At 51.7% G+C, this 25,347-nt stretch overlaps 1 protein-coding gene across 2 annotated transcripts in view; it reads left to right on the top strand.

The window, feature by feature from the left end:
- The window catches only part of LOC124097590 (protein transport protein Sec24D), a 44,989-nt gene that overhangs the window by 4,346 nt on the left and 15,296 nt on the right, over positions 1-25,347 (top strand). For both annotated transcript variants that reach the window (XM_046452069.2, XM_058581884.1), the window contains exons 3-9: positions 2,197-2,345; positions 3,398-3,562; positions 3,714-3,838; positions 4,143-4,254; positions 8,372-8,499; positions 19,287-19,425; positions 22,642-22,757. In XM_046452069.2, the coding sequence (XP_046308025.1) occupies positions 2,197-2,345; positions 3,398-3,562; positions 3,714-3,838; positions 4,143-4,254; positions 8,372-8,499; positions 19,287-19,425; positions 22,642-22,757 (934 nt within the window). The remainder of the gene's footprint in view (positions 1-2,196; positions 2,346-3,397; positions 3,563-3,713; positions 3,839-4,142; positions 4,255-8,371; positions 8,500-19,286; positions 19,426-22,641; positions 22,758-25,347) is intronic.

Here is a 25,347-nt window from a genome sequence, read left to right as displayed (position 1 = left end):
CCACATTAAAAAAAAAAAAAGTGAAATGAGGTATTAAAAAAAAGATCAGAAGTAAGTCAATTGTAATTGATCTGTTTGGTGAGGAAGTGAAGAATTGGAGGCAAAAGGGACTCAGATCCCAAATTGAAGGTAATATGTTTGAATCTACTAAGAAAATAATTTTAATGAAAAAGGAAGAAAAGAAGCAACAAAAATAAGTTGATAGTTTTTCCGGGTGTGTTTTTAAGTGTGGAGTGTAATGGTTGGGTCACAGAGGTCCACAGTCCCTGCTCCACGGGGTTCAAAGTCCTGGTGTCTCCGTCAGACCTTGCAGAGTCTGTGCCTGTCCTGGTCCATCTTGAGCCTCTGGGGTGGAAACCTGCAGCCGGGTGATTTAGGAGCGACAGAACTCGCACTCACTGCTCCGGAGGCTGGAGGTCCACACTGCGGCAGGACTGGTGTCCTCTGAAGGCTGTAGCCCCAGTGTCTCCTCCAGGGGCACCCTGTGGGAAGGCAAGGGCCTGTGCGTCCTCCTGGGGCTCTGCTCCTTCGAAGGCCCAGCTCCGGGACCTGCCCGGTAGCACTGCCTGCTGTGGTTGGGACGGTTCCCGCCAGTGCAGACCTCGTCCAGGTACTGACACGCTGAACTGGTTGGCTCTTCAGAAGCACTTTTTCGAGGGGAAGTGTGGAGCAGGGCCACAGTCAGCTCTTCAGAAGCTGAAGTTTAAACTGAGCTAAATTCCATGTCTTATTGATCATCCGGTGGTGATCTCTCATTGATCATTCCTTTCAGTGGTGAGTCTGCCCTTTTCCAACACTGAATGAAATAATAAATAAAACCCATATTTGAATGTTTCTTAGCCCCCAAACAAGACTCTATACTTTAACCACATCATTTCTGTGGCAGAGAAAGGGGCCGTCCTGCCCTCCCTGCTGGCTGTCGTAATCCCAAGGCCAAGGGTCGTGAGGTGAGGTGGCGTGCCTGTGGTCACACCCCAGTCCACAGGCCAGGGTTGGAAGCTGGGTTCCTACCTAGATGTTGACGCCACGTGCTTTGTGACTCTGGGAAAAGTAAATTGAAAAGTGAAAAAAATATTCAACAATTTGTATGTTTTAAATGTCCTGTTAATTCTATCTGGGAGGTAGTGACTTTTGCTGCTATTTAATACTATTCTGTTTTTAAATTGATAACTTTGCTTCTGAAATCCAAATCTGAGTGAGTTTCAGTTGGTTGGAAGGACACGGTTTGTGACTCTCAGAGCCTCCCTCCTGGGCGTCTGTGAAGCCCCGCCACAGGGGAGCTGGTCCTCCTGAGGCGCCTGGAAGGCCCCACCTTTTCCATCCACTTAGTGCAAGGCTCAAGGCCTGTTGGAAACACACTCGACAGAGTAATTGTTGGAGGTTAAGATTAAGATTTATTTTAAAAATCATTCAGTTTGATGGAGGAAAGTGAGGAGAGGTTAGCGTGCTGTTTGGGGCAGTGTGGTCACCAGGCCGGCACAGCAAGCCACTGGCCTCCTCGGGCCCTGCCCCTGCCTCTCTCTGGGTGAGGCCCTAGGGAATGCTTCCCAGTGCACAGACGGGAAATGCAATCAGACCGCAGCACTGGGGAACATTTGATTTTTACTCAAAGTTTAAAACTGTAGGACTAGAGTCACAATGGCGTGGGTGCAAAGCACCGTCTGGCTGCTGTGGCCGATGAACCTCAATTGTAATCGATCTATTTTGAGCGGGAGTGCGCGCAGACAGGCCCCACCTCCCCAGGCAAGCACACTGGAGCTCAGCCCAGAACCGGCAGCTCGGCTCACGTCCACATTTCACAGGGAATGTGCTGCTGGCCTTGGAGCAGAGAACTGCGAGGCCTTGCTCACAGCTTGGTGGGGCGTAAGTGGACTGTCCTGAAGGTGGCCAGGAGCGTGGAGCTTTCTCACCCTGCTGCTGACCATTGGCAGGGTCCACACACCACTGTGGTGAGCTCAGCTTCCCCGTTGACTTCAGGCCGGATTTGCATCCACCTCAGAAGTGTCCTTTGCTCTGGACCCTGCAAGGTGTGAGTGGAGATGTGGGGAGGTGCTGCACGATTTCTGCAGAGCGCCGTCAGGCTCATCTGTGGCACACCATGCTCCTGGCCCCACCTGCCTGGCTTTGCCTGTCAGGACACCCTTTGCCTGCCACTTGCTCCAGAGGTGAGAGCACTGACCTGCTTTCTGTCTTCAGATTCACAGGCCCTGCACCTGTGCACAGTGTGGCCTCCGCATGTGCCCCCTACCAACCCTCTGCACAGCCGTCCTACCCGAGTCCCGCGTCCACGTCACCCGTCACCCAGCTGGGCGGCCAGCTTGGGGCCATGCAGCTCAACAGCCACGGTAACAGCCTCATTGTCAGCACTGCCTGCCTGGTGTGGGCTCCTGTGACTGAGGTGTTCTTCATTTTAAGGCAGCGCCAACCCTGGCGTACCATGGGGCACTGGCACACGAGTCATTGGTATTGTGTATGGCTGTGATGAGTTTGCTTTCTGATAACCCTTCAGATAACCACAGCACTCTCTACATTTAATGTCCGAACAACAAAAAACAGAAAATACTGATTTCATGAGGAAACATTAGAACACTGAAATTATTTTAAGAAATGTGAGGGAATTTTAAACTCGTGTTGTTTATTGTGGATCCCCAAAATAGAAATACGATGCTCACTGCCCACAGTGCTTTCAAACTCTGTGTGTCGACCATGGGGGAGGACAAGCTGGGGCCTTGTGAGGCGGCACACAGTCAGGTTTTGAGAGCTGCCCCGGCAGTCGGGCGCCTAGCAGCCTAGGAAATCTCTACTGTGGTGGTGGGACACCCAGCCAGCTGTTTTGATCAAGAATGTTTCATGTTGCTTAAACGTGATTTTTTTTACAAGTGTCCATTTGAAACCCCTGCAGATATTTCTTATATTTGACCAATTTCAGCTGGATGAGTCTTGGAGCTGTGAGCATAGCTCAGAGGTAGAGCACCTGCTTCGGGTGCAGAAGGCCCTGGGTCGAGTCTCCCCAGAAGGACAGTTTCCACGACGCCGGGGAACAGTCTGGCTGTCAGCTCTCTGCAGTGTGACTGGGGGTTAGCAGCCCACCCCTCTCTCTGGTTGCTTGTTCAGAAATTCATTTGATGGAGAAGCCCAGGATGAAAATGCCTAGTCAAACGTGCAGATTACCTGAGTCATATGTGCAAGAGCAAGAATTCTGCTGGCCCTGTTTCTCGTGCCTTGGCTCATGCACTGATCACATGACCCTAATGCCCCTGGGTGAACGTCAGTCCTGTTCTGTCACCAAGACCAGCTCTTGCCCCTTGTGAGCTTTCCAGGGCCCCAAGGGCCCCCTTCACATCTCTAGGTGAGGCACAGAGGCCCGGGCTGCGCTCAGCGGCGCTGTCTCCCGCAGGTCCCAGCGCGGGCCCCGCCGGCCCTCCCGCGTTCCCAGGCCCTCCGCAGCCCGCGCCGCCCTCCATTCTGCAGCCGGGGCCCCGGGTGCTGCCGCCACCGCCCACTGCGCTGAACGGCCCTGGTGCGCCCCCGCCAGCCGCAGGCACAGCCTTCCCGCCTCAGGGTAAGGGCGGGTGTGGGGCCTGGGTTTCCAGAGCCAGTGGCTCTCTTTAGGGGTGGGGGAATCCCAAGGCGAGGGGAGCCGGAGGCCGCACTGCAGCCTGCTGCAGGGGCCTGGGCCCAGGAGCCAGTGACCCTCCCTTCCCTTCTTCTAGCTGCCGGCTATGGCCCGCAGATGGGCGCACCCGCGTCCTACCCTGGAGGCCTCGCCCCTGGCCCTGCGCGCATGGCTGGGCCGCAGCCCCCAAAGCAGCTGGACCCTGATGCTGTCCCCAGCCCGGTGAGTGCCGTCTCCCTGTAAGGACTCGTTATCCATTAGCATTCATCCGCCCTGGACTGCAGAGGTTGGGGGCCACTCCTCCAGGATCTGGACCCTGAGTCTCCATTGCCGCAGGAGGCAGGCTAGGGAGAACACAGCCTGCGGTGAGGGCCAGGCTATAAGGTGAAGGGCAAGGCCAGGTAGCGGGTAGGCTGGGGGGGGGGGAGGGGCTTGGAAATCCCCCTGTGGGAGAAGGAAGGGTCAGCCCCGTGCTGGTATGGGGGTCTCAGCTTCCTTTACCTGCTCTTGCTGTGTCTCGCCTCAGATCCAGGTGATCGAGAGTGACAGAGCAGCCAGAGGGGGACAAGTGTATACCACCAATACCAGAGGCCAGGTCCCGCCCCTGGTCACCACCGACTGTGTGATTCAAGACCAAGGTACTTGTTTTCAGGGGTTTTACTGAGTGTTCTCACCAGGGTTGAAGCAAACACTTTGGGCAGTGCCCTCAGCTTGGGGAGCCCCAGCGCAGCTGAGAACAGCCCCCTCTGCTCCCAGTAGTCTGGAGCTTCCTGATCTGTTCCGAAAGCCTCTGTGTTGAACCAGCGTCTAAATCCATGCCCCCCGACACTAGGAGGGAGGGCCTAGGTGCAGGTCAGGCTGAGGCCCCCCAGGGTTTTGCCGTGTGCTGTCTACGGTGGGCCCCCTCACTTGCCCTATGAACTCAGCTGAGCTGCTGAAAGTGCTGGGGTTGTCCACCAATGTTGCTGTATCAGAATGGTAATTTCATCTAGCACAATTGCTTTTCAAGTTTCTTTATCTAATTAATTCCACATGCAGATGCTGAAGTGCTGGAGGCGCCACATTTTCTCCTTAGCTGTGCACCCTTCCCCTCACCCCAGCGAGAGCCCCATGTCCCTGGTCTGGCAGGACTCCACGCCAAGGCTGGCCTCCACATCTAACTCTCCTACTCCCTCTCCTCGTCTTTCAGCTCCTTCTCCTCTTCCTCTAGCCCTTCCTGAGGCCCTTGGCCTCCTTCCCGCTACCTTAGTTCTAGCCTCGGTCATACTTAGACACCTTAGTTCTAGCCTAGGTCATACTTAGACACCTTAGTTCTACCCTAGGTCATACTTAGACACCTTAGTTCTACCCTAGGTCATACTTAGACACCTTAGTTCTACCCTAGGTCATACTTAGACACCTTAGTTCTAGCCTAGGTCATACTTAGACACCTTAGTTCTAGCCTAGGTCATACTTAGACACCTTAGTTCTAGCCTAGGTCATACTTAGACACCTTAGTTCTACCCTAGGTCATACTTAGACACCTTAGTTCTACCCTAGGTCATACTTAGACACCTTAGTTCTAGCCTAGGTCATACTTAGACACCTTAGTTCTACCCTAGGTCATACTTAGACACCTTAGTTCTACCCTAGGTCATACTTAGACACCTTAGTTCTAGCCTAGGTCATACTTTAGACACCTTAGTTCTACCCTAGGTCATACTTAGACACCTTAGTTCTACCCTAGGTCATACTTAGACACCTTAGTTCTACCCTAGGTCATACTTAGACACCTTAGTTCTACCCTAGGTCATACTTAGACACCTTAGTTCTAGCCTAGGTCATACTTTAGACACCTTAGTTCTACCCTAGGTCATACTTAGACGCCTTAGTTCTACCCTAGGTCATACTTAGACACCTTAGTTCTACCCTAGGTCATACTTAGACACCTTAGTTCTACCCTAGGTCATACTTAGACGCCTTAGTTCTACCCTAGGTCATACTTAGACGCCTTAGTTCTAGCCTAGGTCATACTTAGACACCTTAGTTCTACCCTAGGTCATACTTAGACGCCTTAGTTCTACCCTAGGTCATACTTAGACGCCTTAGTTCTACCCTAGGTCATACTTAGACACCTTAGTTCTACCCTAGGTCATACTTAGACGCCTTAGTTCTACCCTAGGTCATACTTAGACGCCTTAGTTCTAGCCTAGGTCATACTTAGACACCTTAGTTCTACCCTAGGTCATACTTAGACGCCTTAGTTCTACCCTAGGTCATACTTAGACGCCTTAGTTCTACCCTAGGTCATACTTAGACACCTTAGTTCTACCCTAGGTCATACTTAGACACCTTAGTTCTACCCTAGGTCATACTTAGACACCTTAGTTCTAGCCTAGGTCATACTTTAGACACCTTAGTTCTACCCTAGGTCATACTTAGACACCTTAGTTCTACCCTAGGTCATACTTAGACGCCTTAGTTCTACCCTAGGTCATACTTAGACGCCTTAGTTCTAGCCTAGGTCATACTTAGACGCCTTAGTTCTACCCTAGGTCATACTTAGACGCCTTAGTTCTACCCTAGGTCATACTTAGACGCCTTAGTTCTACCCTAGGTCATACTTAGACGCCTTAGTTCTACCCTAGGTCATACTTAGACGCCTTAGTTCTACCCTAGGTCATACTTAGACGCCTTAGTTCTACCCTAGGTCATACTTAGACGCCTTAGTTCTACCCTAGGTCATACTTAGACGCCTTAGTTCTACCCTAGGTCATACTTAGACGCCTTAGTTCTAGCCTAGGTCATACTTAGACGCCTTAGTTCTACCCTAGGTCATACTTAGACGCCTTAGTTCTACCCTAGGTCATACTTAGACGCCTTAGTTCTACCCTAGGTCATACTTAGACGCCTTAGTTCTACCCTAGGTCATACTTTAGACACCTTAGTTCTAGCCTAGGTCATACTTTAGACACCTTAGTTCTACCCTAGGTCATACTTTAGACACCTTAGTTCTAGCCTAGGTCATACTTAGACACCTTAGTTCTAGCCTAGGTCATACTTAGACACCTTAGTTCTACCCTAGGTCATACTTTAGACACCTTAGTTCTAGCCTAGGTCATACTTTAGACACCTTAGTTCTAGCCTAGGTCATACTTAGACACCTTAGTTCTACCCTAGGTCATACTTAGACACCTTAGTTCTAGCCTAGGTCATACTTAGACACCTTAGTTCTACCCTAGGTCATACTTAGACACCTTAGTTCTACCCTAGGTCATACTTTAGACACCTTAGTTCTACCCTAGGTCATACTTAGACACCTTAGTTCTAGCCTAGGTCATACTTTAGACACCTTAGTTCTAGCCTAGGTCATACTTAGACACCGTAGGTCTACCCTAGGTCATACTTTAGACACCTTAGTTCTACCCTAGGTCATACTTAGACACCACTGTGATCCCAGAGCCCTGACGCCTGCCCAGCCCGGCAGACTGGAGGGCCAGGTCTGTCTGTCAGTGCTGCGGGTTGCTACCTCAGCATTATGCGAGCTGGACCTACCTTAACCCAGGCTACTGGTCTCCACCATGCTCCCCTTCTGGATCCTTCCTCCGAGCCTGTGCCTCCGAGTTCCTCAGGCCAGAGGGTGGCTTCCCACTGGTCGTCTCTCTTGCTCTCACCTGTGGCTGCCCCCTGCCCATCAGCAGCCCTCACTGCAGTATCTCTGCCTGCAGAAGCTGGCTGCTCCTCCAGATTTCCGTGGCCTTTGCTAGCAAAGGAGAAACACAGGGGACTTCTGTCCCAAAGGCTGTGGCTCTCCCTATCAGGAGGGGCATGAGGGTTTTCAGGGAGTTCTTCAGTCACATTCCAGGTGTGCTCTGGTGGGGGTCCCAGGGTGCCCTGAAGGCTGTTGGGAGTCACTTGTTCGTTTGGGAGATATCCACTTCCCAGATCCTCAGCAGGCATCTCCTTCCTGTAGTGGGTGTGCTCAGGGCAGTAACTAGGGGAAGAAAAGATAACACTGTCTCCCTGATCTTATTAGGGAAGGGGAGAGGGGAGAAGAGAAGGAAAAACAAACATTAAAAAAAAAAAAAAAAAAAAAACCCTTAGAGCAATGAGGGCTGTTCAGAAGATGAAGAGACTGCTGTTACGTCAGGAGCCGGCGTTGCCAGGAGAGGTGTCATTGAGGGCCACATGCTTTGCGTTCTGGTGCATCATAAATCTCAAGATTCTAGTTAAGTTTTCTGTTGATTAAAAAATATTTTTTGTGTGTGTCAAGGGTAATGTCCGGCACTCAGGTCTGCAGGGAATGAAACATACATTAAAATAGACTGGAGTTCTCTCAAAAGTAATTTTCTTGGTACAAGTAGAATTTTCATTTCTCAGTTTCCAATTTTAGAAAAAATAGAGTCAAAATGAAATCCTGTTTGACAGAGTGTCCCTTGATAGCTCACAGCAGCTCAGTGTGGGCAGGAGGTGAAGGGTCATCTCCAGGAGCACTGTCCTTCCAGGTTTCTGTGCCTCTTCATTTCATCTTTCACTGAGCCCGAACACTGGCTAAGCCTAGCGTCCATGTAAGACCCTCCTTGTAGAAAATAGTAGTGGTCATTACACTGTCTCTTCCTGTACAGGAGAATTCAGAGGGCTCCCCAGGAGACGGATTGCAGAGTGTTTTTAGGAATGCATGTTTTACACTACGGCCTTGTCTAAGATACCTTCTGGGATATTTAATATCAGGGCAGTTCTTCCAACCGAATGTCAAGTGTCCCTCCTGCGTTTCAGGCCATGCCAGTCCCCGGTACATCCGCTGCACCACCTACTGCTTCCCCAGCTCCTCGGACCTGGCCAAGCAGGCGCAGGTCCCGCTGGCTGCCGTCCTCCAGCCCTTCGCCACGCCCCCTGCTGACGAGGTGAGAGTGCGCCCCCCATCACCTGGGTGCTTCCAGGACATTCTACAGCTGATGTCTGCAGCTGTGCCACTTCACCTCCTGTGCACCCAGTGCTGATGGGTACCCTCTTGTCCTGTGGTGGCAATGCACACGACAGACCAGGTGAGACCCCACAAGGAGGCGACTCAGTGTCCTGGCACAGCCCCGTCGCCCCTGTGGAGGGCCCTGACACCTGAGTCCTGCCAGGGAGACGACAGGCTGCTGTCCCAGTTTACCAGCCTGCTGCGAGAGCTCCTGGGCACAAATTCCTGAGCACTGAAGAGTAGGCAGCATGGGTGGTGCATCTGTTCATACCAACCGGAAGGGTGTAGCCAATGTACAGTCGAGTAGAGAAACAGAAGCAGTGCGCATTCAGACTCTGCGGGCTCTGGTCAGAACTGGCCTAATTGCTCACACCACTGCCACCCTCTTTCCAACGGCCAAGTGCCGGTTGCTCACAGCACACAGGTCCAACAGCAGGGAGAGGCGCTCTACCCATGGCACTGCACTCACAACAGACCCAGTGGGCCTTCCTGCTGCTCAGCAGTCTACCAGTTCCTGAATTCTTCATAATTGCTCCTGGCCTGGCTCTGTAGTTTACCAACTCCAGAACCTCAGCTTGGACTCACAATCCTGTCGGAGCAAGAAGAGGGCTATCTGCACAAGACAGCAGACCCACTATCTTGGATGGCTCTCCAGCTGACGTGAGAGCACTGAGCTGGGGAACCACGGGTGGTGAGCCACTCCAAATCAGCCGAGGGCAGAAAGAGGAAGAGAACCACACACTGGATTCTCACCCTTGGGATCTCTGCTCCCTGCCCCATGAGCGTCAGCGCTGCTGCCATCGCTGAGCTAGGTTAGGTCACAGGGAGAGGCCTGAGGTGCTCCTGGAAGCCAGCCTTCCTTATGGCCTGGCTTCATATTTACAAATCAGGAAGTGTGTCCCTGTTACCTCACCCATGTTAAACCTGGTGTCTCCCTTCTTGGACCCACAAATTCAGTACGATGCTTATACGCTCTTCTTCAGAACCACAGTACCTTCTGCAGGTGAGGTGGACCAACATGCTGACCATCCTGCGGTGTGTACAATGAGCGTGCATTTTAAATACTACTTTAACTACAAGTATTTTAAGCTATTTTCATGATTTGATGATGAAAAATTTCAAACATACAGAAAACTTAAAAGCATTGCACAATGAATGTCTACATACCTGCTGCCTAAATTCCACTGCAACTGTTCAGCTACATTTGTCTTCCTTCACGCACCTCCTTTTTATTCCTGGTGTGCTTCAAGGTGAGTGGCAGGTGTGAGCACACTTGCCTGTAGCATGCACATCATTAACTGGTGGCCAGTAACTGCTTGCAGATTATTTTTCCTTTTAAGGTAAAATTTATTTATGATAAAATGAACATGTCTTAAGTAGTCACTGAGTTTTGACGAAACTCCTCGTCCAACCCGAGCTAAGAGCATATAGACCTCAGTGAGCCTAGACGTTTCCCTGGTACTTCCCAGTCGGTCCTTCACACGGCCCTCCCTCCCTGGCCCCCACTCTCTGTCTTTCCACACTAGATCTGTCTTGCTTATCTACTCCATACAGTTAGAGCCATAGGGATGCACCCTTGTCCAGGTAGATCTCTCTCTCAGGAGTGTTTTAGAAAGTCACCATTCATTGCTTGAATCCATAGCTGACTTCTCGTCTGTTGCTGACCATGGTTTTGCTGTGTGGATATGCCAGTTTGCGCACCTTGTCTCCTATTGTTTTGGGGCTGGTGGGTACTTAGGATTGAACTCAGGGACACTCAACCACCAAGCCACACCCCCAGCCCTATTTTGTATTTTATTTAGAGACAGGGTCTCACTGAGTTGCTTAGCACCTTCTTTTGCTGAGGCTGGCTTTGAACTCATGACCCTCCTGTCTCAGCCTCTGACCCCCTAGGATCACAGGCATGTGCCACCGCGCCTGGCACCTAGTCTCTTACTGATGGACATTCGGATGTTTTCACTTTTTGGCCATTGTGAATAGGACTATTAAGAGCAGGGGACAGTGGATAGTATGACACTCAAGTGCACACCACCCTCAGTTAACAAGTGCTAATACTTTGTCAGATTTCTTAAAATAACATCTTTAGAGAACTGTGACTCTTTCAGTGTAGACACATCCGTTTGCCGGGCCCACTCCTTTCCCCTCTCCCTCTCCAGGGCAAACACTGATGCATGTGGTGTGTGCCCTCCCTGCATGGCTTCCAGGTGCCCACTTCCCAGGCAAGCCTACATAGCAACATGACAACATTCAGAAGGATACAGCACAGTGAGAACCAGGCCCCTCCTGCCATTGCCACCATCCTTCGGGACAACCTGCTGTTCCTTGCGGTCCATGTGTCTAAGGAATGCATGCAGCAGACCTGAGTGCCATCCTGTGCGGGATCAGCCTGTGTGTGGTCAGGCACTCGTCCCTGCTGCCGCCCAGCGGCCTGGCCTTCTAGCGTGGTGTCAGTTCAAGGTGCGTGCAGATGGAAGGAATGCAAAGTCTCTAGTCACTGATGAGCTGCATTGGGGGCAGCCATACAGGGGTGCTGCGTCTCGTGAGTCCCCCGCATGCTCCCGCGCTGTCGGCCTTTGTGCAGAGAGCTGTTTTTTTATGATCAGGAAGAGATAACCTCTGAAAGACACTTGCGATGTGTATGAAGTATGTGTATGCCAGTGGACGGGGTTTGTGCGTCGCACAGGCTCGCGGCTCCCAGCGGGGCTCCGGCAGAGCCCTCTCCTGGTGAGAAAGCCTACCCGGGCCACATGCATAGGGAACAGAGGAGAACCCAGCACTGCTTACCGGGAGCCAGAGCCTGACCTTCTCACCATCGTTATGTGCGCAGTGAAGCCAGAGCTTCCTGACGGGAACCCAAGCCTTGCCCAAGAGCTGGGGACCTCCCACGCCGTCCCAGCACCAAGTCTCTCCAGCTTTTTGGTTTAGCCAAATGCTGTCTATCTCTCCTGCAATGTGAGACTTTCCTTTTGTGAAAACTTGCTCTGCACTGGAGTCTCTATGCTTTCTAAAGAGATGAACAGATGAGGTTCAGCCAGCTGGTGGCCTGTCCCTGAGAACGTGCGCTCGGGGCATGCACCTGACAGTGCTCCTCCTCCTCTCAGCCTCTAAGGAAGTCCTATTCCCAGATGTGAGGCTGGGGTTGCTCTGGAGCCCTACCCCCCTCTGGGACTGGCAACCTGTGTGGGGAGTCACCCTTTCTTGAGAGGGTACTGGCAGGAGCTGGCCATGGGAGCCCAGCAGCCCCGGGCTGCCATTGTGCTGAGCCGAGACCACAGGCAGAGAGAGGAAGGCAGAGCCTAAGAGCCATGTAGGTGGCCAGAGAAGGATGTTAATGAAGCAGATCTGCAGAGCTGTCACAGCCAAGGAGCTGTCACGGCAGAGGTCCAAGTAAGGCGGTTTAAGGGTCAGAGCCAGCTCAGAGCATCAGCCTAGAGTGGTCCAGGTGTGGTCACTGTGGGCAGGAGAAACCTGCTGAAACCAGATGGGAAGAGGAAATGGGAGGTTCACTGCTGTGGTGATCAGTCAGGGCAAGGCCCGTGATGGATAACAAGGTGACAGGGCCAAAGTCCTCTATGTCCAGCCTTAGGGAGGCCCCTCCTTTGTGGGTCCTGAGTGGTGAGGTTGTGTCTGGTGAGGTTGGTGAGCTCCTGTGTCTGTGGTTCCTGACATGATTGGGATGGCCACATGTCCAGGTGCTCCTGATTTAGTTTGATGAGTTGGCACATAAAAGTTATTGATCAGGGGCTGGGATTGTGGCTCAGCAGTAGGGTGCTCACCTAGCACATGTGAGTTGCTGGGTTTGATCCTTAGCACCACATAAAAAATAAATAAATTAAGGTATTGTCTCCAACTACAACTAAAAAAAATATTTTAAAAAAAGTTATCGGTCAGTTTGTGCCTTATTGTGCTGCTGGGGAGATGGTGGTTGTTTACTTCTATAAACAAGATATGAATTATTTTACCTTGGCTCTCAAAATGGAGCAGCTCATGGCAAACTACAGTTTAATAAAACGGAGTACCTCGGGGTAAACACAGCCTGACGACTGCTGTTCTACACACCATGGAGTCACTAGGGCAGGCACAGCCTGAGGACTGCTGTTCCACACACCATGGAGTCACCAGGGCAGGCACAGCCTGAGGACTGCTGTCCTACACACCATGGAGTCACCAGGGCAGGCACAGCCTGAGGACTGCTGTTCCACACACCATGGAGTCACCAGGGCAGGCACAGCCTGAGGACTGCTGTTCCACACACCATGGAGTCACCAGGGCAGGCACAGCCTGAGGACTGCTGTTCCACACACCATGGAGTCACTAGGGCAGGCACAGCCTGAGGACTGCTGTCCTACACACCATGGAGTCACCAGGGCAGGCACAGCCTGAGGACTGCTGTCCTACACACCATGGAGTCACCAGGGCAGGCACAGCCTGAGGACTGCTGTTCCACACACCATGGAGTCACTAGGGCAGGCACAGCCTGAGGACTGCTGTTCTACACACCATGGAGTCACTAGGGCAGGCACAGCCTGAGGACTGCTGTTCAACACACCATGGAGTCACTCAGGGCAGGCACAGCCTGAGGACTGCTGTTCTACACACCATGGAGTCACTAGGGCAGGCACAGCCTGAGGACTGCTGCTCTACACACCATGGAGTCACTCAGGGCAGGCGCAGCCTGAGGACTGCTGTTCTACACACCATGGAGTCACTCAGGGCAGGCACAGCCTGAGGACTGCTGTCCCACACACCATGGAGTCACTAGGGCAGGCACAGCCTGAGGACTGCTGTCCTACACACCATGGAGTCACTAGGGCAGGCACAGCCTGAGGACTGCTGTTCTATACACCATGGAGTCACTAGGGCAGGCACAGCCTGAGGACTGCTGTCCTACACACCATGGAGTCACTAGGGCAGGTACAGCCTGAGGACTGCTGTCCTACACACCATGGAGTCACTAGGGCAGGTACAGCCTGAGGACTGCTGTTCTACACACCATGGAGTCACTAGGGCAGGCACAGCCTGAGGACTGCTGTTCTACACACCATGGAGTCACTAGGGCAGGCACAGCCTGAGGACTGCTGTTCTACACACCATGGAGTCACTAGGGCAGGCACAGCCTGAGGACTGCTGTTCTGCACACCATGGAGTCACTAGGGCAGGCACAGCCTGAGGACTGCTGTCCTGCACACCATGGAGTCACTCAGGGCAGGCGCAGCCTGAGGACTGCCTTTCTGTACATTATGGAGTCTCTCAGGTCAGGTGCAGCCTGAGTGCTCCTGTTCTATATATCAAAAAGCAACTGGCATGAGGGCACAGCTTGCTGTGCATAATCCACCCCTGATTCCTGAGAGTAGGAGCCAAAGGCTCTGAGTGGAGAGTAATCTCAAATTGTTCTTTCCACATGATGCTGTACAGAGGCTGATGGTGCAAGTTTTGAGCAAATAGTATCCCAAGTGTTGTTACAGTAGTGAGCATATTCCTTTTAGATGAGCCTCAACTGTGCTGGTGCGTTCTATCAACCAGTCCTGATTCAGCAGTTCCCACCAGACCACAAACCTGTGCACAGTATGTTTGCTTGAAGGGTTTCCCAGGAAAGTGGAAACCATACGTTTTGCAGGCACGCCCTCAATATCTTCTTCAAGTGCAGTGGAATTTGCACTTAGCACTGCAACAGTATGTTTGGTGAGCTGAATTGAATTCTTGACAACAGTCAGTTGTTTGTGGAAGACATCCGGGGCTGTTCTGAGTTCCTCCTGCTTGTGTCAATAATAGTGTCCTTGTGTGTCAGATGGACACACAGAATTCCTTGGATTCTACCATGCCATGGTTCAGGAGATGTCTTGGGCATAATAGGTGAGATTAGGTTTTCCACTCATGGTGACATCAGGGTGACGTTGATCAGTTTGTTCACTTTACATTTCCTGAGTTTGTGACAACACAAGCATCTGGCCTGGGTGTGACTGTGATGTTGCCCTCAGTGACTGGTGTGTGGCACAGTGTCCACAGTGTCCTGTGTCCCAACATGTGCAGGAGCAGCTGCTGGTCTGTGATGTGGCATCAGTTTGTGGTTGGGCAGTCTCCCAACGTGACCCTGTGTGTACCCCTTCTTCCTTCACTGCATGGTGGTGTGCACAACGGTCTCCTTTGCTCAGGGTTGACGTTCGTGGTCATTGCGTGTTTGTGACACGTTGTGGACAGGTGCCGTGTCAGCCTTGTGCTGCCTGCATGCTGGGTGATGAGGTGTGGCGTCTCCTGCCCCCGAGCACTCCAGGCCCGGGGGTCAGCGTGTGCCGCTGCTTGCCCATCAGGCTGTCGGGGGGAGAGGACCCTGCCTTGTGTTCTTTCTGACTTCTTGCTCAGCACCTTCTATGGTGCTGTGTCTGGGCCTGGTGTTGGACCCTTGGTGCTCACAGTACCTGAGAGTGTGAGCCAGTCTCTGTGTCGCCACCTTTGGTTCAGTGGCAGCTGAATTGTTCTTGGCATTTGTGTCCATCGTCCTGTTTTTGGAGCAGCAGTTTGCTGGGTTGAAGTGGACGATACAGCCACTGTCCATGCTTTTGGCTGCTGGAAAGCAGTCAGCCATGGTTGAAAATAAATAGGTTTGTCTTAGGTCCCTGAATTGTTGCTTCTTCTGACCCTGAAGTTGCTAAATTTGCTACTGTTCCCAGTGCTGCACACAGCGGCAGGGTTTCCTTGAATGTGTTCCTCAGTGTGTGGAAGTGCAGGCTGGTCACATGGATGGCTGTTGTTTCCTATAGACGTTGAACAAAGTTGTTTCTTCAGTGTGACGAAATCACTTCCTGGATTCTAATCCCCTCTTGTTGGTGTTGGTCTGTGGATTATCTCATCGGGGCGTGATTATGTTGGTGCTGCCTTGGTGCAGGTGGTGTCTGTGGTTCCTGTATGCTGCTCTCACACAGCTGTGTGTGTCATTCCACACCCCCACACACGCATGAGTCATCCGGCACCTCACACATGCATGGAATCCCAGCACCCCCACACACTCACATGTCAGCCCAGTACCCCTTGCACATTCACGTGTTGCCCCGGCACCCCCCCCCCCGCACACGCACGTGTCATTCTGGTGTCCCCTGCACACTCACATGTCAACGCGGTGCCCCACACATGTGCCTGTCATCCCGACACCCCCTGTACATACAGGTGTCACCCAGTTGCCCCTGCATCCACGGGGGTTATCCCGGCATTCTGTCATGCATCAGGGTCGTGGGGAGGTGTAGTCATGCAGCGAGGTTGATGGGGGACGTCTTCGGCTACATGTGGGTGTTCATGGTGTTAGGCTGCGATGCACTGGGTGTTGTGCTGAAAAGTGTGTTCTTCTAGGGTCCTTGTACAGGGGAAATCATGTCATGATAATAACCTATGAGTTTGGGGCCAATCTGGGCTGTGTCTGCCCCCTCAGAAGCCTTTCCTCTGCAATGCTATCCTGTGAGCCTTTGGAAATGTGAATTTATGTCTTCCTGCATGGGTCTGGACAATGTGCCCATGGCAAGGGGTTTATGTGATGCTTTGTCTTGTTTTCTTAGGTGCCTAATATGTCTTTAAATGTGTTCTGCCTTCAATTTTGTTGTGTGTTGTTAATTAGGTATCTCTTAAATGTGGGCGAATGTGGCCCTGTGGCCAGTGGTGAACTAGCAAGTAGCCCATCATAATCTGGATGTAATTCTTCACTTGTCAAGTGCAGCCCCACAGGTGTAAAGAAACTGCCTGCCCCACTTTCTGTTCGTCTGTCTTAATGGGTCCATTGCACCACGGAGTGAAACGCAGGGCGCGGGACTCCCTCAAGGCTTTGACCGCTGCCTTGAGAGTTCTCCCGAGTCCAGGGTGGTCATGGAACCCAGGGTGGTTGGTCCTGTGAACCTGGTGCTGTCTCGTGGCAGCTGAGTCCATAGTCACAGGTCTATCCACGGTTTCCTCCCAGTGCACGTGTTCTAGATGCATGAGGGCGTGTTGCTGTGTGGTGTGAGGCTCAGCTTGGCTTCTCTTAGTGCAGTGTGTTACGTTGTAATGAGTGTGAGTGCAGGAGGGTCCTAAGTCTGTGTGTGGAGAGGCTGGCTTCTGCCAGGAAATCCTGAGTTCTTGTTTTTGTAGAAATTTTTGACTTGCATCTTTTCTTCTGCATGTTTGTCAGAGTGCTTAGGAGTTGCTGCCCTCCTGTGAAACATGTGCTCCCTCTTGTTCACCTGTCCATCATGGGTTTTGCAAAAGAACAGAAGCAGAAGAAATGCTGGCACTTAGCAGCCTGGGCAGAGGCGTGGCTCGGCTGTGGAGGCCCTTCCTTCTTAGTGCTGTCCTGTGGGCCTTGGGGAATGTCCAGTGGGCCACCAGACATTCATCTTCAGTTCTGCAAGCCGGACTCTGCCGGGACTGGCTCTCTACAGTTCACACTGGGGTTGGGCTGCCTTTAAGCAAATTGTGACAGAAAAAGTTGGATCTCCTTCCCCTACTTCTGGCTTATATAGCTCATAATTGCATCATTTTCTTTCTAAAGTCTCTCAGGGACTTGATCAGCCTTTGAACTCTTGGAAAAAAAACAGTAAGGAAAGCCCACTTGGTGAGGGTAAAAGCAGGCTGCAGGATTCCCGTGCCTGGCTGAGCCTGGAGAGCACAGGCCGCAGCTCTGGAGTCCCCAGCTGTCCCACCCCGTGCACCATCCCCACTGCCCACTGCCCTTGTTCTCCACCAAGAGCCCACGGTTCCCAGTCTGTTTTCTGTGCCTCCATCTTCTCCCCTCTCACCAGGTCATGTCTTACTGTCCCCAGCTAAGAGGACAGACATTTGTCACGTTACGCCTTTCTTTCTAAACCGTGTTAAGTGGTGCCTTACAGTTCACACATAACAGTGGGTTCATTGCACCTCATGTCTTTCTGTATAAACGCGCAGAGTACAACAAACATGTGCATGTGGAGCAAGTTCCTGACACGTCTAAGAATCTACTCTGCCCCTCCACTTTAAACTGGTAGGTCACATCTAAGTCTCTGAGAGGTAGCTTCTGTCTTCAAGATCCGTTTTAGGATAGTGTTTTATGGTGACTGTCAGGTTAGCTTTGGGGACCTCACGTCCGTCTCACACTTACCCAGCTGTGGCCCTCCGGATAAAGGTCAAGACACTCTGTCTCAGGAGTGTGGCTCTGGGGGACACTCGTCTAGCATGCTGAGGCACTGGATCCACACCCATACCACAAGCACATGCACACATGTACACACTCACATGCACACATACGTGCACGCTACACACACATGCACATTTGCAAGTGAGTGGCTGCAGGGAGGACAGGACACTCTGCTGTCCCAGCCATCCATGCTGGGGCAGGGCTGCGTCCTGCACAGCTTCCTTCTTTGATCTCCTTTACTTTCCATCCTCCCGTGGAGCACCAGAGCCGTGGAACTGGGTGGGTTGGAAGAGACGCACTCCATCTGGGCACCTTGGAACATGACTTAATCCCAGTGGCTTGGGAGGCTGAGGCAGGAGGATCTCAAGTTCAAAGCCAGCTTTAGCAACTTAGTGAGGCCCTGTCTCAGATTTTTAAAAATAAATAAATAAGAGGGCTGGGGATGTTGCTCAGTGGTTAAGCACCCCTGGATTCTATCCCTGGTACCAAAAAAAGAATTAAAAAATAAAAAGAAGAGAGGCATTTGGAAGGAAACCCCGTCCTGCTGCCTCCTGCAGGGAGCAGGGAACGGTGCTGAGGCTTGGGCAGTTCTGCATGCATCTCGGTCCCTCCTCTGGTTCGTTTGTGTGCTGCACTAGGCCTGTGTGTGTTCATTCACTCACTCTGCAGCCTCACGACTCCTCTGCACCCTCAGCCGGGGACCAGTTTTCACATGGAACGTGCAAATCGAAAGCGGATCTCGGTTTTCTAAGGCTTTAGTAGAAAAGGGCCTGAGGACCCGCAGCCTGCCTCCTGCTCTCCAGGTCTCCACTGAAGCGCAGCCTGGTTTATCTTTCATCTTCACGAATATCTAGTTGACATGCCAAGACCTGCCCGTCTCAAGCTTTTCTCAAGACCCTGCTGTGAGGCGATCTGTAGGGTGACAAGGTCCTGGTTTCACTCGAGGGGACAGAGGTGAGAGGCCAGTTGACCTGGGAGCTGCGCTTGTTCCTGCACCGCACTTCCTGCCCCCGGTTTGCGGGGAAGCAGGCGGCATGTGCTCGCGGTTCTGGCAGAGCACCACCAGCCGCGGAGAGTGTGCCAGCCTCAGGGCCTGTCATCAGTGACCACTAAGGCCGAGGTGTCCCAGCATGAGAAAGGCACGGGCTTGACTACCGCTTCAGGTGGCTGAACAGCCAGCTGCCCTGCGGCACCAGTGCTTTCAAAACCAGGGCCAGTTCGCCTTCTCATCCGAAGTCACACAGAGGCAGCGCAATGCGTGGTGCGGTGTGCAGGACATTCTAGAGAGAGCACGATGGTGTCATCAGCACCACGACACTGTCGGTCTCCACGCTACCGGTGTGTGTGTGTGTGTGCGTGCACGGACACAATGGGCTTATAAACAAGAGGTCCTGAGCTCATCAATGAGATTTAAATTGATTTTCCTTGGGTATTTCTTTGAATTCCAGTGTTATCAAGTGAGGCTTCTTTACTGTCCTAGCAAAGGCTCAGTGTCCAAGAGCCCCGTGGTGGGTGCTATTGAAGACTTTTAGGCTGATGATCGGGCCGAGAAGCCCCTGCACCTGTGGCCTCATTTTGCCTTCCTCTTCTGCTAGACACCCCTGTACCTGGTGGACCATGGAGAGAGCGGGCCAGTCAGGTGCAACAGGTGCAAGGCCTACATGTGTCCGTTCATGCAGTTCATCGAGGGCGGCAGGAGGTACCAGTGTGGGTTCTGCAGCTGTGTGAATGAAGGTAAGCGGCAGTGGAGTGCTCTTTGGGGAAGCCCTCCTTTAAACCCACAGGGCGTTCTGCTGCCTGGTTGGGAGACTGCAGCTGGTTTCCGCATCGCAGTGACCTCTCGGGATTCCCCTGGAAACTTGGTGTCTGGGACATCCACGTCCCTCTCAGCTTTAGGTGGCTGCTTGAGCCCTCGTGGAAGTTATGAACTCAAGGTGGGGCGGCTTTATCCCAGTCCCCCCACCGAGCTCCGGCTGGAGGCAGATGAGGTCCCACCCGTGCTCCGGGTGACATTCAGGGGACCTCTCTCTTGTCTTGAGTGAGCTTGCTGGCTTAGGAAGAGCTCAGGAATGGGAGGGTCTGACGCTGTGGATGTGCTCCCTCGGGGAGAGGCCTGTGCTTGTTCGTGGGGGAACATCAGGAAGCACCTGCCGCAGTCATCCTGTTTCCAGTTTCAGTCGGGGATGTGAGACAGCTGTGCGGAGTGTGCCTACACTGCCTGCGCTGAGCGTGTCTGGCTGGCAGCATTCCCGCATTGGTCCCAGCTCGTTTTTGATGATGTGGTGATTACTGGCGTGGGGGTCCTCTCTGGGCTCCACTGCTCCTACCACTGTGGACACACCACCCCTGGGATTGGACCCAAGGATGAGTGGCCCTGGTCTGCCTGGATGTCCCCCTCAGCGTGGGCACTCTGAGGGCTGCTGAGCTCCGTTTTCTGCCTTTGTGGCCAGGGTCTTGCTTCTTGGAGTCTAGAATTCTCTGTGGGGGAGCTCCACTGGTCCTATGTCCCTCCACAGTCACACGAAGTCCCTGACCTTGTCCAACGGAGAGGCCAGAGACTGGCCTTGAAAGTCTTTCCCCTAAGACCCGTGGTCAGTTCTTGAAACTGTCCCACTGCGAAGCTGAGTGGCTGGTCTGCCTCATGGGGAGGACATGACAGGGCCTTCTGGCCCCTCTGCCCGCTGCACATCTGCTTGGTGCCACGTGTCCTGGAAGACCAGGGTCCAGAGGTCTCCAGCCTTGCACTCCTTCAAGGAAGATCTCCTTCCAGCGCTCAGCCTGGATGAAATTGGCTGCCAGGTCCTTGGCCATGCTGTCTTGGTCTTGGATTTCAGGAGCCTTTTGTACTTTAGTTTGGAGGAAGTCCTGAGAAGTCCAAGGCCTTCTGCGCCCTTGGCTGAGGTTCTGCTCCAAGCTCTGGCACCGCAGTGCCTTCACACAGCCCTGGCCTCCCTGGAAGGTAGTCATAAATGTCTCCAGCACACAGAACCTTGGGGTCTTCACTGGGCGGCCCCTCCCTGCCTCGCTTCTAGTGTTAGTTCAGGGCCCTCAGCGGCCTAGCACCTTTTGGTGGGAAAAGCCCCTGAGAATCCTGTCTCTCCATGCACAGGTGCCACCCGGCACCCCTCCTGGGAGACTCCCTACCATCTTCCAGTGGTGTTATTCCTACTAGGCTCAACTCTGTGGCCCTGTGGGGAAGTTGGGCTCCCTTGGATTTGTGCTAACCCCTCATTCCTCATTTAGGGCTAAGGCAGAGGCTTGCTGGACGGGATGCCCTGCGTGCTCCCCAGCAGGATGACCAGGGAGACGGATGTTAGGAGGCACGTGGGAGGACTGGCCATAGAGTAGTGCGTGATTAGTGATGTGACTTGAGCTTTGGTCTACTAAAGGGTTAGATAATATGAAATGCTGCTGATACAAAATTATATTTTTTTGAGGTACCAGGGATTGGACCCAGGGTCTCATGCATGCCAGGCAGGTGCTTACCACGACCTCTAGCCCCAGCTCTTTTTATTTTATTTTGAGGCAGGATCTCACTAAGGTGCTGAGGCTTCCTTCAACATGCCATCCTCCTGCCTCAGCCTCTGGAGCAGCTGGGATTACAGGCATGTGCTACCATGCCTGGCCAAAATTAACTGTAAAAAAAAAATTCACACGACATATACATGGTGAAGGTGAATGAATCTCCTGCTGGGCTGGAATAACTGTCCCACACTTCCCAAGCCAGCCAGTCATCGGGTCTTGCCTGTCACCCACATGTAACCAACAGTAGTTCACAGCTGTCCTAACTCACCTACAGTGTCCACTCCTATAATATTGATAAGGCATTGGATTTTCCAGATTCAGAGATCCACATGTAAATATGAATTGTATAAAGCTTATTTTTAAAAGAAATGACCATGATATGGTAAGCATAGAAAAATGCTTCCGATGGTTTCTTGATAAGTCCAACCTTGGAAAACAGCCCTGTGGTGGTTCACAAGTCAGTTTCACAAGTGAACGCTCCTCAATGCTGGATTGCTGCCCCAAGGTGAGCACCTTCTCTGTGGCTCCAACACGTGGAAGTGTTTCTCACCAGGTGCTTGGAGCCGGTTTGCACAGCTTTCCTGAATGCTGTTCCGGCCTCACTCGGCCACGGGCTCTTCCCACAGATTCCAGGCCTTATTTGTGCAGTTTTCAGTGTGTGACCCATAGTGTTGCAAGCTGCAGAATGACTTCCAAACTGACCTTCCGAGCCCTTTGAATCAAGCCAGAGATCTTTGCTGATATATCAGTGGCCAAGTCTTTCCAAAAACAGCAATTCTCTGCACTCTTAAGCCAGATGCTGGGAGACCACCATGCAGACCCACCCCTGTGAAGACATTTCTTAATCAAAATGCAAAAAGTATTGTAGATAATAGTAATCAAAATAACCAGGGTTTATCTCTGTAAGGTATGTTGAAATTTCAAATAGAAATCTCCAAATTCTTTTAGAAAGATGTAATTAAATATGGACCATTAAATATTTGGGTTGCAAAGACTTAAAAACAACAGTATTTTTTTTTTTAAATTTAGTTGTAGATGTATACGATATCTTTATTTTATTTATTTTTATATGATGCTAAGGATCAAACCCACTTGCTAGGCAAGTGCTCTAGAGCTACCTTTTTTTAAGTTACTTTTTTGCAATGTGGGGTTGTGCTGTATCAAAAATACTTTTATCCTGTTTTTTTAGGCTGCTCCAAATCATACATGTCCTCAATAACATAGAAGAGCCGAGAGGTGTTTAGGAAAATCCTCATACTTTCCCAGGAGTGCTTTAAAAGGCGTGGGCATTTGGGACACACTGCATTCCAGCCATAAACATGTTCTTCTTACACGAACTCCTTTCCTCCTGTAATACAGTGGGAGAGTTCGTTGAGTCATTTGTGTTCATGCAAACAGAAGCTTTCCTTTCCTCTCTTTTGTCAGTCCCACCATTCTATTTCCAACATCTGGACCACCTTGGGAGAAGACTGGACCACTATGAGAAGCCCGAGCTTTCGCTGGGGTCTTATGAGTACGTGGCCACGTTGGATTACTGCAGGGTGAGTGTTCCCGGGGCTGGAGTGGGTGTGCATCGAGGTCACCTTCAGGTAAACAACCTTGCCATGTGCAGACTGATGCCTAGCTCAGCCGGGCTCTGGCAGCACCAGGGGCTCTGGAGCGAGGCAGGAGTCAGGGATGTGGCCTTTGGAAGGTCAGCCCGATCCAGTGGCCAGACCATGGCTGAAGTGCCAGAAAGAGGGAGCAATGATATTTGTCTTCTCTAGACAGAACATGCTGACTTCCTAGTGCAGCATTTCCACCAGGGCCCCCCAGGGCCTCTGCCCCGGGAGTCTCAAGGCCAGAGTGTAGCCATGTACTCCGAGGACCGTTGCTGGCCCTGTGTCTCCTTTCTTCTCTCCAGCTGTTGCCTCAGGGGCCTGGGGCCATGGCCTCCGCTGTCCTGGCTCCAAAATATACCCATAAGCCTCCCTTCCCAATGGCCTCCCTTCCCAATGGCCTCCCTTCCCAGTGGCCTCTCGTGAACCAATTTTAGTTGTTGTTTTTTTCCTAAAAATGTAAGTTAAAAATATTTTGCCTCCTGTTAAAGCCCTTGACTCTGGGACCCCAAACTGCCCTCAGCTCTGTCTGCCATTGAACAACCTCACCACATGTGCTGAACTCATTGCCCTTTGGTGGCTCACATTCACACAGGTGTTTTTAGGCAAGCGTGTTTTGCTGTCCTTCTCACACCTGTGTGCTCCCCGCTGGGAGACTGCTGCCCCAGCTCTGCTGCCTGGCGGGACGTTGTGTCCGTCCGTGCGGCACACCACTTGCTGTCCTCGTGTGGGCAGTGTGGTCCCACATCTGTGTCCTCAGAGAGCTAGGTCTGGATGGCTGTCTCAGCGTTTCTCCCCGTGGAGCTCAGGTCTCCCTGCTTGTCTGCCTGCCTCGTGTATTCTAACATCCTTGGGCCCAATCATCTTTGTGATATTTCCCAGTGACTGGCACAGGTAGACATTTGAGGGTACACGTGAAATGAATGAGTGAGTTTACAAATGAATGAGTGAGTGAGTGAGTGAATGAATAGGTGAATTAATGAATAAGTTAATGAGTCAGTCGATGAATGAGTGAATGAGAGATGAGTGCCAGTGGATGAGAATGAATGAATGAATGAATAGTGAGTAACTGGACTGAATGAATGAGTGCGTGAATTAATGCATGGATGAGTGGATGGCTGAGTGGATGAGTGAGTGGTGAGTGGACTAATGAGTGGGGGGTGGGAGGCAGGCAGGCTTCTATTCCAGTGCTGCAGGAGGATATCACTGGGGGCCCCCGGCAGAACTTCCCCACCGTCCGGGGATCTGAACACACCTCTGGGTCTCATGCAGGTCTCAGTGTGTAGCTGGAGCAGCCTGTGTGACCTGGAGAAGTGTCCTCCTCACTCTGCTCCTCACTTCCTTCCACAAACAACATCTGCAGTGCCGACTCCCAGGAAGCAGCCTCTGGCCCACAGAATGGACCCAGGGGTGTTTTCTGGGGGGACCAGTCCACACACTGAGAATAGGTGATAGGGAATGTTTCTCAAAACTAAAATTTTTCCAGTTAATTGGCTCTTTAAATTTTTTTCAATGAACATATCTTACTCATTTATTTTAGTGTTTTATATCATCATTTTGAACTACATTACATAGATCCTAATTGCTAAAGAAAAATGTCTTGTTAGTTTAAAATGCTGTAGTGTTTGAACATATTTGGAAAAATAGAAAAACAATTTTGGTACAAATGCTTTCTTTTAGGAAAGAAGCATGTCCTGAAGTACAGCCCAATTAGATTGGATAGTGATTTTTCTTTTTCCTTTCTGCTGTTGACTACAGGAGAATCATTAGGCAACACATAAGCATGTGCTGTTCTAACCAAATAGCAGAGTCACGCCAGCTGGTGGAGGGACATCTGTGCTGTAGGATAAGTCTGACCACGCTGGTCTCAAGCTCTGACCACAGGCCATGCAGGCTCCACGTGATGCTTTGGTAGAACCTCAGGCAGAAGGCAGACCTGCACTGGGAGAGCAGTCCTGGTACCTTCAAACTGCTGCAGGGGGCTGTCTGACTGGTGGAAACCCACTGGGAAGCAGGAGCCAAATCCAATTTGTACATTTTGAAGAGTTTTTATGAGCCTGCTCTTCCTTTTACTTTTCCAGGTAGAGTTCATAAAAAAAAAAATAATAATATGCTGTAAAGATCTTTCAATTCAATTATTATTTAAGATGTAAATGATGTAGACCAGTGAGCTCACACAGGGATTTGAATCATGGAAAGGAGCTTGTCTGCTTTGTGGGTGTGTGTTCAACACACACATTGAAAGGAGAGCTATATAATCATGTCGCCCACTCATCTCAGTCGGTCTTAATGTCCAGGCAAGATGGTGAAGTTGGCATTTCTGCACACACTGTGGTAGGGCCTAGTCTATGTGTGCTCTGGGTGGGTCTCTCAGCGACCCCCTGGCCACCACTGTGCGAGGAGACCAGGGCTGAGGCCTGGAGAGCTGGCCTCAGCTACTCAGATTCAAGCCTTTTTAAGAACCTGTGCCAACAGATTGTGGTGGAGGCCCACCAGGCTCTGCGTGGCAGGTGTCCGAGGAGCAAGGTGCCAG

This window comes from Marmota monax, unplaced genomic scaffold (assembly GCF_021218885.2).
Source record: "Marmota monax isolate L192 unplaced genomic scaffold, Marmota_monax_Labrador192_F-V1.1 WCK01_AAM20220418_F8-fsc00578, whole genome shotgun sequence".
NCBI lineage: Eukaryota > Metazoa > Chordata > Mammalia > Rodentia > Sciuridae > Marmota > Marmota monax.
Note: the sequence above shows the minus strand (reverse complement) of the source record. Positions and strands in the feature narration are given on the sequence as shown.